Source organism: Aquila chrysaetos, chromosome 5 (assembly GCF_900496995.4).
Source record: "Aquila chrysaetos chrysaetos chromosome 5, bAquChr1.4, whole genome shotgun sequence".
Classification (NCBI taxonomy): Eukaryota; Metazoa; Chordata; class Aves; order Accipitriformes; family Accipitridae; genus Aquila; species Aquila chrysaetos.
In genome coordinates, this window is record NC_044008.1 from 16,319,157 (window position 1) to 16,335,674 (window position 16,518).

At 44.2% G+C, this 16,518-nt stretch overlaps 1 protein-coding gene across 3 annotated transcripts in view; it reads right to left on the reverse strand.

Moving 5' to 3' along the window:
• Positions 1-8,277: 8,277 nt before the first annotated feature.
• LRRK2 (leucine rich repeat kinase 2) overlaps positions 8,278-16,518 on the reverse strand; it is a 70,570-nt gene continuing 62,329 nt past the window's right edge. For all 3 annotated transcript variants that reach the window (XM_030014944.2, XM_041123265.1, XM_030014945.2), the window contains 4 exons: positions 15,539-15,691; positions 14,590-14,798; positions 11,250-11,324; positions 8,278-9,341 (listed from right to left, as the gene is read on the reverse strand). In XM_030014944.2, the coding sequence (XP_029870804.1) occupies positions 9,220-9,341; positions 11,250-11,324; positions 14,590-14,798; positions 15,539-15,691 (559 nt within the window). In that variant the 3' untranslated portion in view covers positions 8,278-9,219. The remainder of the gene's footprint in view (positions 9,342-11,249; positions 11,325-14,589; positions 14,799-15,538; positions 15,692-16,518) is intronic.

Consider the following 16,518-nt stretch of genomic DNA (forward strand, 5'->3'; position numbering starts at 1 on the left):
TTCCAGATGTGAGATGCTGCATTGTGGAGTGAGTACAGGATCAGCTGAACCTGCTGTTGGCTTTCTCTCCACAGAGGGTTTGGTTGTTACAGCTAGTACCACTTAGCCGTGTACCACACGTTGTCATTAGCTTAACCAGCACATGCAAGGATGTTCCAGAGGAAAGAGTAGTTTATTGCAGTGACTTTTTTTGGTCACGTTTATTTATGTTGTGTAAAAGTGAGCGTAGTATGGAAAAATGGAAGGAATAGGTGTCCCAAGGGAAACAGAAACCCTGATGTTGATGTGATGTGTATTTTATGAAAGGGGGGATAGTAGATGAAAAATACCATTTTCTGGGTCAGGAAAGATGGTCAAAATTATGTATTTTTATCTTTGGCTCTTACACAATGTTGAAGAGAGAGAACACAGGGGAAGAAATTTTTAACCTTCATAAGGTGCGTTCATAGCACGCCCTTTGCAGACTCCTCTGGCTCCCCTGTCCCCCTCAGCTGTCTTTATGAGCAGAAAGTCTTCCATGCTTCCAGCTGGCATGGTTTGGGTTTTGCTTCGCTGCTGCCATGCTCTCAGGGAGTGTAGGTTGTGTTAGCAGGAGCACGATCGCCTTGATTGTCTCCAAGACCTGGAGTGCTGTGCCTGGATGCAGGTGTCCCCCGGATCCCTCGAGCTGTACCCCAGTGTCACGGGAAGCTGGTGCCAGCCGTAAGAGGTGGGGAGGGGATGGGAGCGGATATGTCTCAAGTAACTCTTGGTTTTAGGGCTCGAGAGGAAACACCGAGCTGAGTTTTTAACAGGACAGAGCACCTCCGGCCCTGTCACCCGCGAGCCAGGATCACACAGCGTTGACAAGTTGCTGTAAAATCTCCGAGTTAAGATGACACACTTCACTGCTGTTTTTCTGGATGTATTTTGCAAAAGATTTCTAATTAGGGAAGGAAAAACGTGAGGATGTAGCCAGCCCTGGCACCCGCAGGAGTTCAGTAAGGGTGCTTGCTTGCTTTATGGTACAGCAGAAGACCGGACGAGGTGTTTTGGTGGGCAGGAGCAGGTGCCTGTTCTGTGGAGCAGGCAGCAAAAGCAAGCTAGCAGTGTAAAAAATGAAGATGTGGTCAAAACCCATAGCTGTGAGAGAATTCTTGGGGCGGGGGGGGGGGGGCAGGAACTGATCATGAGCTGATGTAAAAGAGTAAATTCCTGTAATTTATAATAATGCTGTCTTCCAGCTGAGTGATGTGCTGTGGCGGGTGCAGCTGGACAGTGTGATGGGGGAGGCTGTGGAAGTCCGGCTGTGACAGATCCTGCTGTACGTTGTGGCTACTGTCTTTGTGCCGCCTGTTTGCTCCGTCTTCCTTAACCACCACCTCTGGTGTGTGTATTGGTGCCTGTTGCGGGACAGACCACGAGAAGAATGTGAAGTGGGTGTATGAATGGAAATTGCCCTACTTCAGGCTCTTTTCATTCTTTCCCCCTGACTTTTCTAGTAGGTGTTTTGGGGCTCTTGCTGGCAGGGAGGTGAGGAAGAAATGCATGTGTCTCTGTAGCAGGAGAGGGGTTGGGTTAACTGACGGAGCAGACTTTCTTTACAAAAGCAAACCCAAGCTGCTCTTCACTCCCCTGAAATTCTCATCCTAGAAATAGGTGAGTAATCTGAAAGAAAATTGAGCTCTTTCCATCTCGGAAGCTCCGTGGTGGGGACCTGCGCTGTGGGTGCAGTGCCCGGCCTTTCCCTGCAGCTGCCGGCTCTGCCCTGGGCGCCTGTTAGTGGCCGTGGGGAGGTCCACGGTGGGACGGGGAGATGTGCTGGTGGAGTCGGTCCTGCCCGGAGCTGGGCAAGGACTCTCCCTCCTCTGCCTTGCCCTGCCCGAAATCCTCTTAAGCTTTTCAGGGACCGATTTGACAAACCGAGCCCTAAGCAGTCGGCATAGTTGCTTAGGAACAGTCAGAGGCAGATATATATTTGGTATAAATGCAGCTGTGATTAACTGTACAGACAAAACCAAGGTCGGAGGCAGCTGTTGCCTTGTCTTTTTGCTGTCTAGTTCTCTGTGAGAAGGATGTCTTGCATAACACGTTACAGATGCAGTAACGTTGAAGCAGGAGGGATGTGGTCACCTCGATCACGTCTCCGGTGGCATTGATGATACTAAAACTCCCTGCTCTCTATTTCTTCAGAGGTAACCAAGCACCGCAGCTTTTTTCTGGGAAGATGGGAAATGAGAACAGCTTGTTTGGGGATACTTGCAAAGATCTCCGTCTGTTTTTAAAAGGCACCACAGAAGGCGGGGGTGTGAGAGGATACATCTACTATACGCATCGCTTACTTGGATCGGTCCTTAGTTGCAAAGTTACTTCTCGTAAAGACACTTTTTTTTTTTCTGCCAACGCTCAGTTAATGCAAATCATGTCTAGTATTTGGCCTTGGTGGTGGTCTGTTGTTTAGAGAAAATATGCTTGCCTGCGTATATAGTTAACATACAGTAGTTAATGCTTCAAGAAGCCTTAAGGGAGGCTGCCTGCTACCTTTGGTGCCCTGGCAAAGGTTTGGTGTTGTAGGTCTGTCCGCCTTCTGCCCTTGCAGGCCTCGCTAGAGCACTGGCATACATTTCAGCTGATTCAGTTAAAATTACATGAAAAGCTTCATCTTTTCCTTCTGCCATGGCTTAGTGTCCTTTCCAAAGTATTTCTGGTTGCTGCTGGCCCAGGAGCAAGGCAGTGTCACCTTTTCCTGTCTTCCAGAAGAGTTTTCTGAGAGCTGGTCCATAAATTCATTAAAGCAGAAGCCTTTTAAGGCTGGGTGGTACAGCGTGCTTTCTGTGGGGAAGAGCTAAAGGCACACTCTGCAAACCTGAGCCTCTCCCTGGCCTCGACACAGCAGAATTCAAGCAAAATCTCATTGTGGCTTGTTTGTTTTCTTTTTTTATTTTGTGTACATAAATAGAAACCTTCAGAGTCCCAGAACCAGCAACTTGAGGTGTGAAAAACAGAAAGCCGGACTGGGCCGAGTTCAGAAGGACCCTGGCGTGGTGTGGGGGCAAAAGGCGATTGCAAACGCGGTGAGCAGAGCTCCTCCAGGCTGCAGCGCCCATGCCTCCGCCTCCCCCATCACAGGCTGGAGGTGTCACGAAGCGCTCCCTCCTCTGAGCGAGGGCCCTGTGCTCCCCTGCCCGTACCAAGCCCAAAAGCCGTTCCCCAGGGACCCCCCTGGGTGGGCTGGAGCCACGGGCAGCCGGCGGCTGCTGTGCAGGACCCTCACCGTGGGCAAAGCGAGCCGGGGGCGGCTGCGTGTTGCTGGGCTGTGGGAACACGCTGCCCCGTGGCACGTGGGTCTGCAAGAGCTGCTGCTGGAGTCGGGGAGCGCCCAGCCTTCGTCCTGCGGCTTCTCCAGGGCGGAGAGCGACGGGTCCTTGCATGAAACCGGGACGCTGGTATTTCCATCTTTCAGTGGCGACGGGGCAACCGAGTAGCAACAGCAATTCTGCACTTTGCTCTCCTGATGCCTTGGAGATGCCTGCGTGGAAGGGGAGCGGTGCTGGTCAAAGCTGACGTGGTCAAAGCCCAAAGGGCTTTTAAACTAAAAAGCAAAGCTTGTCCAGGATAAAGCCTTTGACTGAAGAAAAATGGCTGGGTGAGGTAGGGCAGAACTAACAATAGTTCCCTGTCTGTGGGCCCTCCTCTCCAGGCCTGGATTTAGGCAAGCTGGTGGCTTTCTGACCTCTCCCGGGAAGGACTGTCCCTGCTCCTCTCTGGGGCCACGGCACCAGCGTCCTCTCAGCAGGAGCCTCCCCCTGCAGCTGCCTGCGTGCGCCTCTGCCAGCGCTCCACGCCGTGCCGGTCGCGCCAAGGCGTGACGCGTCTTGCGGAGCCGCCCGGCCTGGGCATCCGTGTGCTGCGAGCTTGCAGGAGCAGGGCCGTGCGGTCCCCTATGTATCTGGCACCGGTTTTATGGGAACTGCAGACACTTAATATTGGTTTTTAGGTTTTGTGGGTTTTTTTCCTCCCTCTTTCCCTTGCCCCTAGCTCCAGCAATGGGGATTTCAGACTCTTCCGGCAGGACTGATTGCTCCGCACCAGCTATTTCTGAGCCCCTGCGGAGCCCAGGTGTTTGTGTCCCTTCCTGGATTTAGCTGTAATAGCTGTAAAACCAGGGAATTGAATGTGTTTGGTTTTTTTGGTTTTTTTTTCCTTGCAAACTTTCTCATAATTAACAAGGTGGGAGCGTGTTTTGCCATGAGATTTTTCCGGCTGCAGAGTGCTCAGCACATACTATTATTTTGGAGGTTGAAAAAAAAAAAGAGGAGGAAGTGAGTTTTGACACATGGATAATATTTGAAAATTACTGTTGACTGAAGCTTAATTACCTGGCTGGTAGTTAGTTATTAAAAGTGAGTATGAACAATGGTGGTGGTTAAACCGAGCATGGCTGCTGGGCAGCCTGGGCCTCCAGCTCTCTACCCATTAGGGGCTGCTGTTGCTCTGCTTCAGCCGGGAGCGTGGGCTCTAGCAGGTGACTTTAAAGTTTAGAAATTCACTTTTCAAATTTTGAACTTTTTTGGAGTAATAGGAAACTCATTAAACCTTTACTTGTGCGCATGCAATTTAATAGCATCTTTTGAGTTTTGCCTAAACCTGACAGTGTTAGACTAATGCAAAAACGTTGTTGCCGTAGCAGTCTGTGGAGGCATGCGGAGAGGGGGGATATTTCCTTTATGTGGTGACATCGCTGCAGGGGCAACAGATGGGCTTTTTGTCCTCTGTCAGCAGCACTCAGAGAGGCCTGGCTGGGGTGGAGAAGGTGTCACCGCTCTTGCACGGATGGTTTCCCTGCAGAGCGGAGGGCTGTGGGGCGCATGTCTGAGCCCTGGTGGCTTGTCCCAACACCTGAGGTGGCCTCCCTTAGTCCTGGAAGAAGAACCACAGGTGCAAATGGAGCACCCTGGGGTCAGCACCCACTTAGCTGAGCCCCAAGGCATCAGCCCGACTCTTCTTGCTGTGCCCACCCGTGGATGTAGCTCAGCAGAGCACTGCGTTTTGGAGCAGTGGGCTTCAAAATGGCAAAATTCACGTGAGTTTTATGTGGGCGTTCATCAGGAAATGCTTAGGATAATGTAAGAAAATTGCTAGTGCACAGAACTGGCTTCCCTGTACATTTGTGTAAGGTCTCACCCAAACCCAGCAGGGTCAGTGGCATCTTCCCGGCTGGTGTGCACAGACCTGTTGCTTCCCAGTCCTGATGAGAGGTGTAGGGGCTGGTGCCAGGTGAGTGTGGGCAGGATGGGCTCACTTCAGAGCACGACACACCTCCCTGGGGGGAAGGTGCTGGGGGGGGACGGATGCTGCCAGAAGCAGCTGGTTTTGGCTGCCCTGTGTCTTGCCAGTCCCCATAAACCTTACTGCATCAGGGTGGGTGGCTGGGCTTGACGTCCCTCGGCCCTTACTGAGAAAAACTGAACAGGTTTTTCCCCTCTTCAGGCTGCTGCGGACTTGGTCAGCGAGCAGCAGCAAGGGAGGGGAGCTGTGCTGGGGGGGGGCAGGCAGCTCTGGCGACACCCACAGGGGAGCTGCCATTGTGTCCACCGGCAGCTTTGCCACAACAAACCAACCCAGCCTCTGCTTTGTGAGCTGCAAAAGGCGCTGCTGCTCTTCCCAGGGCTCACAGCTCTGCAGTTTTTTAAAAAAATGTATTTATTGTGACCTCTGATGATAATGGTGTGACGCTGACATTGCTGAGCCCCAGCTTTAGCTCAGTTGGTTTAAAGTCCCAATTGCAGAGCCCGGGAGCCCGGCGGGTGGTGGTGGGGGCGGATGGTTCTTGCTGCCTTGCAGAGAACAGATGTTTTCAAGGTGACCGTCAAGATGTCAAGGCAAGGAAAAGCAGACCTGAGCATCCATGAACTAAAGTTAATGTATTTGCAGTGCAAAGAGCTGGGTGTTTATGTTCCCGCTGTATGAATTTCTCTCTACAAGGTAAAGGCGTGTCCCACCATGCTGTGTCCTCGTGGCCAATGGTCCTGTGCGGGCCAGGCTCTGCAGGAGCTGCCAAAACATGGAGCAGGGGAAGAGGTGGCGATGCTGGAGGTGTGTGATCCTGTGAGCTGAGTCACTGCGCTCCTGTCACCATGTTGGGCTGACTCAGGGCCCACGGGGGAGCCCAAGGCCTCTCCTTTCCCTCTGTGACTAGTGATGGGTCATCCTTCCCTCAAGAAAGGACTTGAAAGGGATCAAGTATTCAGCTCACTCTGTAGTTTGTCTCCTTGTCTTTAGGTCTAAACCCCAGTATCCTTTAGCTGCACACTTCTGAGGAACATGGGGTTAATTACGTGTCCCAGCTCAGGTGTTAAATCACATCCAAACCATACTGCTTGTTTCCCATGAGCAAACAGGCTCTTTTTTGAAGTAAGGGTTATCGTTCTGTTTTCAGGTGCTGGATGTTATCCTAAGTATACAGGAAGCGTTGCATCTGATAGAGCTTGTACTCCCTGCTGGTTTTCAAACAGCTCCACTAAAGCCAGAGGGAACACAAAGTCATGGATCTTTTTTTTTTCCTCTTTCCTTATAGTTTGTCAGAGATGTTTCTGGGAAAAGGTTTCCTTATAGCACAGGTTTAAATGGTTGTCGCACAGAAGTGATGTTCTTCTCCTTGGCAGCACGTCCCAGCTGGGAAGGGGAAGCCAGTGCCTCAGTACTTCTAAATTGGACCTGCACACTTACTGCCTGCCAGCTCCTGGCCAAACAATTTTGCAGCCACCTCCTTCAAGAGCTTTCCCACACTCAGGAAAGAGATGGATGCTGAGGGCTGTCTTTATTTGACAGGATATGCCCTTTCGCTGTTGTCTCCAAGAAATGCCACACTTGGCAGACAGGCAGCTGTGCATGAGTTGAATAGGGCTCAAGATGGCCAGAGATGAACTTCTAGACTGTATCAAATGGCAAAGAATAACATGAAGTACCAACACATGATCTTCTCCAAATCTTTTCTTCTAGTACTAAAAAGTATTTGGGGAGGATGCAGCTGGATCACTGTGCTCCCTATGAATGAGTGCTGTATTGATAAATAGTCACCTTTACAGAATTTTACTCTCTCACCACTGATAATTCAACAGTGGCCAATTTAGTCAGGTTTGTAATGACCTTCTGTCTTTTGTTTGGTTGCTATTGTCTCTTTCATTCTTTGCTATCCCTGTAATACCGAACACGTAGGACCAATTCAGTCTACAGACCATTCTTTTGCAGAGCATCTTGGAAGAGGTGACCAACAACTGCAACGACAGTACTGCTTACAGGTCACCTCCCACCTCTGGGAAAGGTTGCAAGGAACACTAAGTAGAAGATAAACTGGGGAATGGAAAAGGGCTTAAGACATGCACAATGAGACAGGGGAAAATTGGGAATGCAGCTGTGTCAAAACAACCCATGGAAAGGGGATCTTGCATCATCCTGATGTAAGGGATTAAGCTCCACAAAAAACTGCACACAAAAGCTCCTCCTTGGAGATTCAGTGATCAGAAGTAGACTATATTATTAACAAAGCACAGCTTTAATAAAAATGTTTAAGGCTTACATCTCAAAATGACTTATAAATAAACATAATCACAATACATATATTCTATTTTTAAAAAAAGTATTCATTATAAGATAATATATATTTTCTCAGTTATAAAATCTTATATAAATAGCACATCATTCTCTGTATGCTGATTACAAGAATATATAAAAACTGGGGTGCATATCTGAAAGGAATCCTGAGTATACACTCAACAAATGGCAGAAAATAGAACAGTGACACTGTTGGACACAATAAATGCTGTTGTCCTAGTATGTAATTTCTCCAAAATTATAAAAATGGAACTGAGAACTTTTTGGTTGCTCAGCCTTGTTCAGCTCCATAGCCTCAGGAACGGCTCTAGATATCCACTCCTTGAGATTTCAGGAGCACCCTATAGATTCTTTTGGTATCAAAAAAAGAGAATTATATCTGTCTTCTGATGGACAGAAATAAGGCACGCACTTACTTACTTACTTAGACCACATCAGTGCAGGCTGTAAAAAGCAGCTTGGACTTATAGCCAGAGAGCAGCAAAAGGCCTCTCTTGAATGAAGATGTGTGGCAACAAATTCTGGTTGTTGTACACAAGAGGTAGCCAATTCTTACGCTCCTCAAGGTTCCCTTGCTTACCCCCAAAATAACAATATAAATTAAACCAAGAACAAGCGGAAACTTCGCATGTTAGAAATATCAAAGTGAAAGTTCCCCCCCTGCTTTTTTTTTTTTTAAGATTGAGATAAGCGAACCAGCAAGTTGGACTAAGAACTAGCAGTCTGGCTACAGCAGCATGCTGCTTTCTTCCTTTGTGGTAAAAGTTGTAGCAGCATTTAGATCAGAGCTTTCACTCTGCGTTTCTCTTGGCTTTTCAAAGTGAGCTGTACAACAGATATATGTGAATGGTAACGTTCATAACAATGTGACTACATCTCCGAGAACAAGGCAGACTGCAGTACTGCAAGAGGACACCAACTTGCAGAAGCCTGTCGGTGTATTTAAATTCTGAATTCTGACCTATTTTATTATTGTAGCACAACTTTTTTTTTCTGATCATAATGAAGAAGTGTCAATTATTCATGGAAGAAATAAAGACTATTGTGCCTGTTGTTTCAAGCAGAGTAATGTAGTTATTATATGTTCCTTTAAACACTGCTATTATATAAAATGTAATGTTTTCTTTCGTATACTCAGGGTCATAAGCTCTGACTTATTACTAAAACACGAATTACCAGAGCAAACTCATACACGCAAATAGCAATAAACACATAGAAGCTTAAATTTTGCTTCTTATTACAGCGTCAACTCAGTAGAGATAAGGAAGTAAGTAAGAGCCATTTATAGTCTTCTGGCTTCTTCCCAATTTAACTGGGATCAAAAACTGGATGAACAATGTTATACTGAAGTTGAGCCATAGCTTCTGGGAGCAGAACTTCACAGGTAAACAAGATGCATGATAACACTTTAGATTCAGAAATTCTCAATAGTTTTCTGTCCTTTCAAATATTACAAATAACTTATCCTTCTCTTTTCTTGGTATCCTATGAATACCAATGGCCTCTCTCATGGCAATCTTCTTCCTGGTTTTCGGTTAAAAACCCCAGCGACAAGAAGTTGTAAATATTGCACGGTAAGTTAGAATGGAAGACTAGAAAAGAGAATGGCACTTGCAGGGTGACTTTTCAATCCAAAGAAAAGCTCTTCATTTTTTCTGCTAATTCCTGTCTCATTTCTATATGTTTTTTCAGGTTTTGCACTTCATGGGGCAGGTTAATGTCCCACACCGACACGCAGGATTGTAATTCTGGAAAAAAAAAAAATGAAAAAAATGGAAAAAATGGAAAACTGCAACAGAGAAGAATTACTGCATAATAAGAAGTAGTTTTGCTTATCTGCTTATTTTTTAGTTACTCATAAATTGCTTCAATGAAGCATGATGCTTAGGACCAGGAAGACAAGTTATATGAAACTTCATGTATGAGGTAATGCAGTTATGGGTTACAAGCTGTTTGTACTTGCACAATGATTTAGATTCCAGTTCCTAAACTTAGAGTATACCATTTAAAAGCACTTGAAAAACCCTTTCTGGTGCCTGTGGGCCATAAGGTACTGACCTGAGCTACAGCTAATGCTAGTACTGAGGTGCTGGCATAAAATTCCATCTCTAGTTTCCCGAGTAGATATACCCTAAATGCTTACAAGACTCAAAACCCATTCACTGTAAACTAAAAATGAAAACTGATTTCATAAGGTAGTGAGTATACTGGGAAAAGGTCACTTCTTCAATCCTCCTTCATGCAAACAACTCTATTCATGGAAAATTCACGCTGCTTTTTGAGAACACTTACCTGAGTAGGGGCTCATAAACTAAGGCCCCACGGTTTCTGGGAGTCTCTGATTCCTCTCTGTATAATTAACGGCACTCTTACATACAATAAAAAGGCTAAAAAGGCAATAGGTGTTCTCATGGTAATAATCAGGGAATATCAGAATATAAAAACCACTGCTGTAAGTTTGATTCTTATTTTACTCCAAACAGTCAGCTCATCTCCACTTGCCACCTATAACTTTATTCTGTCATTGCCACATTTTTAGGAGTCACTGAAACTGGGATGAGATAAAGGTGAAGAAGGGCATTGATCAGAGCATCAGCTGTAACTGTTCTTAGAAAAACCCAAAGATGGAGGTTTTCTATCTTCTTATTCCAGCACTTCGCTATCCTAACTGTCAGGAAGCTTTTCTTGATGTCTGACCTAAATATCCCTTGCTGTAATAGAAACTGGTTAGTCCTTATCCTACCCCCAAGGAATATGCAGAAGTCTTTATTCCCTTCCTCTTTATTTACATATTTGAAGCCTGTTATCATGTCTTCTCTAAGCTTTATTTACGTTAACCAACTTGACTTCCTGCAACATTTCCTCACAGGTTGCATTTCTCTCATCTGGACTATAGTCCAGAACATTCAGCAAGTCCCACATGGATAGGCTCCTCCAGCAGAGGCCGTATCAGCACTCAGCAGAGTGTAAGAATTAGCTCATGTCTTACAGACACCACTTCTCAATTGGTATAAGAATGGTGTTTGCCTCTTCTGCAGCAACGTGACAACGTTGACTCATGTTCAGCCTGCGATCAATTATAATCCTTTTTCTACAGCACTGCTGTTTAAGCTGATCATTTCCTCATGTTGGTACAACGGATCGTTCCTAATTAAGTAAAAGGTCTTACATATGTCCTTACTGAGTTGTATCCTACTTCCCTCCAGACCATTTGTTCTATTTGTCAAGGTCATTTTGAATTCTAATCCTGCCCTCCAGTGTGCTTGTGGCTTTGTCTTAGCTGAGAATTGTCTGCAAATCTGAAAAGCACATTCACTATTCCTTCATCCACAACATTCATGAAAACATTGAGGATTCCTGGCCCAGCAGAGACCCCTCTGGAAATCCATTTGATACATTCTCCAATTATACAATGACATTTACTCTCCAAATACAGTTTTCCAGTATGTTATATACTTCAAATAGTGGCTTCCTCTGATCCATTTTTAGAAGTTACTGTTAGTTTGCATGGAGCCCAGAAATGCAAAAGACAACAAAAAATAATAACAATGTTTCAATAAAATTATATGAAATGATGATCAACTCTCAGTGGGTAGTCAAGCATGATAGTGTCTACTCTACTAATAATACAAATAAATGAAACACAGTTCAGGTACCTTTGTGATATTTGTTGTCTTCAGTGTCACTTTTATAGCAATATCCCAAAACCAGCACCACATTCTTGAGACTCCCTTTTTCAAAGAAATAAAATGTCAAATTTTAATTTTAATGGGAACTTTGTAATTTAAGGACAGAAAGAGTAGATGACATCATCCCACTAAGATGACAGAAAGCAAAGTTCATTCAACCGGACCCTTTATTCAAAATCATTAACCATGAAAAACCCAGACGTGAAAACAATATAGTTCATGTCTCCCTTTAACATAGGGGTTTATCAGGATTCAAAGGCATAAGCGCTGGATCAGCCGGCCAGCATGTTGAACAAGCCTGAGAACAAAGCACCCTATTATATACCACAAGCAGAGGTAGTAGAGTCACAGGAAACAGATGTCACAGCGAAGGGGTAGGCTGCAAATGAAGTCCCAGTGGACAGCAGAAACAGAAAGTGCCAGTAATCAGTTCGGTTATGAAAAAATCAAAACCAAGTATGATACAAACCAATTAAAAGTGTTCTGTACTAACGATGGCACGTAGGTGGGAAAGGAGAGTTAACAGGGAAGTAGAAATAGGGGACGGATCATAGGAAGGTGCCTACTGAGGAATGCAAAAAAAGACCAGGAAGACAGGAGTGGTTGGATCACAGAGGGATAAGTTGAATGTGCCAGTGTTTCAGTACCAACTTCCCGCTTATTCCCAACAAGACATGTTTATAAATGTCTTGCAAGGTAGATGGAAGCTGTTACATGTTCTCCTGCCACAGCAGCTACCTGTCCTACTGGCAGCACAAAGAGGACAGTGAGCCCTTGGCTGTACGCTAGTAGAGGAATACAGGACCCAGCCTACGTACCTGGGTCACGGATCAGGCCAGGGAAGGAACAGCCCTCCGTCTGCAGACACCCCAGCTGCAGCACTGCGCCCCACACCTCTTCATGCATGAAGTCTTACACTCTCCCCCAGGGAAAAGATCAGGAGGGGGTCAGTTTCTGGGGTATAAATAGACTGGAGTATGGCTTACTGTGAAAGCCACAGTCCTGGAAGTTTTGTGTGACCACACTGCAGTGTGTCCCCCACGTTATGTTCCTTCTGAACCGGCAAATGTTTCTAGTGGGTCCCCCAGGACCTCTGCACGGTAGAGACATTTTTCCTGCCCTGTGGAGATCTGCAGTATATTCTCCTTTGCTATTGATGTAAATCTGCTTATGGTAGATGAGGGCTGGTGGGAACCATACACATCTTCCATGCTCAGATTTTTCATCACTTCAATTTTTTCTGCAACCAGTCCTATCCATACTCCTTACAAAAGTGACTGGAACTTAAGTATAATGTTTCTTATTCAGACTAGGGTCCTTTCCTACTATATAGAAGTCTAAATTTTCACTTGCAAAATGAACTACAGATTTACATATAAATAATTCTCTATGGTAAGTCTCATGTCTATTATATGTCAATGTGTTAGGTGAGAGAATTAGAAAAAGACATTATGTTTCCATATTCATATATGAACTACAGATAAAATTGATGTCTCAAAGTCTGGCAATCTCTTTTCCCTGAAATATTTACATTGATTGACATTATGTATTTTAATCTTAAATGAAACTATTTAATACAAAAATATTTCCCTCTATCTTCTCTCATTTCACACAAGCAATGCATTACTATTGAAGAATTGCTCGGCAGCCTCAGTGCCATTTTCACTGATCTGTGAAAATCCCAGTAGAAGTAAAGTCCTTGAATTTAGGAAAAAACCCAACCCTTATAAATAATTGCTGGGAAAAGATGATCAAAAGAAAAAAGTATACATCAATGTATCATGTATCAATCTTACTTGCAATTCTTGAGTTTTGTGCAAACACAGCTAAACTCTTTCTCCTGAAGTATTAACTTTTCTGTATATAAAATTTTGATTTAAAATGTTGAGGTGACTAGAAACAAAGAATATGAGACTCAAGGCTTTTTAAATCACACTGTACTATTCTATAGAATATACTTTCCCTGTCAATGACAGTAATAAGTGAGGCAGAAATTTTGTTTTCATAGTAACTACTCTTTACAAAATGCTAAAAATAAAACAACCCTTTATAGTATTAATATTGTAGCTATCAGCACTAGAAGGACTGAAAATGCTGTGCTAGTGAATCTGGACTCTATAGCTGGCACTCCTAACAGCTGAGGACTGAACAGACTCTACAAACTTGCTGTCTCAGGCAAAGCCAAGTCAGAGAAAGATGGAGTTCTTTGACTCATACAACACTGTCAGCACTATGAACTAACTGTAGTGTATGGATACTTCTGGTGCTAGAAAGGAAGAAACAGCCCCCAAATTAAGTTCATGATGGTAATGAGAAAACATCCACAGCCTGCAACTATGAAGTTTACTAGCAGGATTATGGTGTGTTTCTGAGTCCACAACAACCGCTTCAGAGTGGTTTTTTGACAGCAAACACACTTTAAATCACACTGACAAGGGAACTCCAAAGTTTTTTTCAAAACACCGTGGAAGGCGATGGGAATTCACATGTTGTGCCACAGAGTACTTTTTGAAGTAATGTGTATTTTGAGCGTACCTACCACTGCCGTACAAAGAACTCCTGAGTTGGTATGGCCTTTATTACTTTGGGGAGAGATGCAGGAAAGTGTACAGGAGAAGAAAGTTACAACAGCCAAGAAGTGCCCCATACCTAACTATGCTCCTCTAGCTGTTTGTAATGACCACTGAAAACCCACAACTACTATCTGCCTACAGCAGCTTGAAACAACTGGCCTTGGTGACAGGAACAGGACATATGTACAAGTCTGAACCCTGAGTCCAAGTGTGTAGCACTTTCTCAGCTTTGCTGTGATCTGCCTGTGACCCAAACCTAAAAGAACCATTTCTGAATAAGGATGGCAGAAGAAAACTAGGCATTACGCAATTAAGGAAAAATTATTAAACCCTAACAAGCTCCACAGAGAGAGAAGCCAGAAGTATAAAACTTAAGATGGAGAAAGAAGATGGGTAGACACAGATCAAGACAAAGACTATCAGACAGAAGATGGTGAGAACTGTGCTGAAGCATGGCACAAGGACGCAGTGAAGGTGGGGTGTGTTCATGTGCTGATCAGTGACAAACCAGGGAAGAGCTGTTGTTTTATGTGGGCACAGGTATGACAGCCTGCTCGTATTCAGCTAACACCGGAGTGTCTGACATTGACTGAAGACGACAGCAGTGGAACAGAATGAATGAAAAAAACATGGGAAATGCTAATCTGTTCCTGGAACACCATGCCAAACAGGACACAGCAATCCTAAACTTGGCACTGATTTCAAAGTACTCATCATTTGATGGTTTTACTTACCTAGCTGAGCTGTTATCATGACTCTAACAGAATCACAAAAGTTGTCTATAACTCGTACAGGACGACGTGTTGATAAATCAAGCAGCAAGATATGTCCTCCTCCTGTTCCTATCCACAGTGCAGTATTTTTCTGCAGGCAAATTGTCTTCACTCTTCCAGAATAAGCCAGTTTATGTTTTGATTCCTTATTTAGTTTTTCCACTTTGTCCCTACGAATATGGAGAGAGTTTGTATTAAAATCTGGTGGCACACTATTCCACAACTGCTAAAATGACTCTCTCAATAGCAGCCTTTTAAACAATCATTCATAAAGACAAGCCGCAAAAATCTCATGCTAATCAGTTGATTGACTTGAAACAAACTGGGATGAAAACTACTGGACTTCTAAGAGCCACCTGGTCTGCTTCAAAAGGAGGCAGGTATACTTCTCTGTTCTCTCCCAGTCTGCAGGAGGATAACGTCACTGCAAAGTGGGAGGAGCGCACCTAGAGGAGCTCCTAACCTCACCATGAAAATGAACATTAAGGGAGAGGAACAATTTGAATGCAAATGAAAATCACCGTCACTGTTAATAAAACTCTGATTTCCTGCTGAATCTGTGCACTGGAGAAAGAATACATTCTTATTTAGGGGATGCAGGAAGTAACTGGATGCAAAAGCATTAGTACCTGAAGGACAGCAAAGGACTTTCTTCTTTCTTGAGCAGAGTTAAATGAATCCTCTTGACATCACACAGAAATTGTGAAATATAATAAGGGTCTTAAAAAACTGAGATTCTGCATGGCATATTCTGAATTTCTGGGCCAAAAGAGAGGAAAGGAATTCCACATTTGCCCAAAGAACTGGGCAAATCCCTTACCACCAGCAGGTTAAGGTACTATGCTAGAGAAGGCAATCTGATATTCAGCTTTCTACGCATCAGGCCATTAATCTGAAATAAAACACTTACTTAAGAAAATGTGCACAATCAATTAGTTCAGAAAGTTTTTCTGTCTTCTTGTCCCAGATTTCCACAAAATGGCTGTTTTTCTTTGCCAAGTAGATGGATTTGTCTATTGCTATTGAAATAATGTTTGCGTCACTGTAAGCATTATGACAGAACCTAGAAGAGAGAAGAACTCCAGTTAGATACACAGAAAATAGCTAGTAGAAAAACTTGACTATTGTGAGTGGGGTTAGCTTCCCTCTAACTGTTACAGAATCATTCAGCCTTAAAACCAAACTGGGCTAGGATACAACTGAAAGGGTTTGCTGTAATCTTCCTACAGTTTGACATAAATTGTCACAGTAATGGAGTTATGCTGATGCTATCCTTGGAGGCACATTAATGCCCCAAACTTATCAATAAATCTTTCCCATCTATCTGCTCAAATTACATATGCTCACATCACAGCAGGGCAAACTCCACCTTTCTCCTGCCTCTCTTTCAATGTTTTGAGACACTTGATAGTTTTCCGGCCCACAAGACCATAAAGGGTCACTCAACACAAAGACGACTAAGCTTGAAAAGCAGCAGCGAGATTTAGTTCACCCCACTCTGCTATTGTTTCACTTCAGCTGACAGCCTTTTTCACTATTTTCTTCTACTTCCAAATTTGTCTCTCATGCCAGATCTGCGCCTGCACGTATCAAAATATTATTGGCCCTGCAAATTAACAGCATTAGCTTATTTCACCAACTCTTCAATTAATCTTGAAGAACAGCTCAAAATCACAGGCCCCTGATAGCAGATGCTCAGTAACACTGCTACTTTCCCTAATGTTACTTGGTTTTGACAACTTTATTTCAAAACCGTATACAGTTTTGCCTCCACAAAGCTCAAATTATTCCTGTGACCTATTTTGCATCTTACCATGGAACTGCATTTTACTGAAGTTTTAGGTTTTTGCTTTATATTAACACATTATTTTCCAGAGTAAATTAATTTAC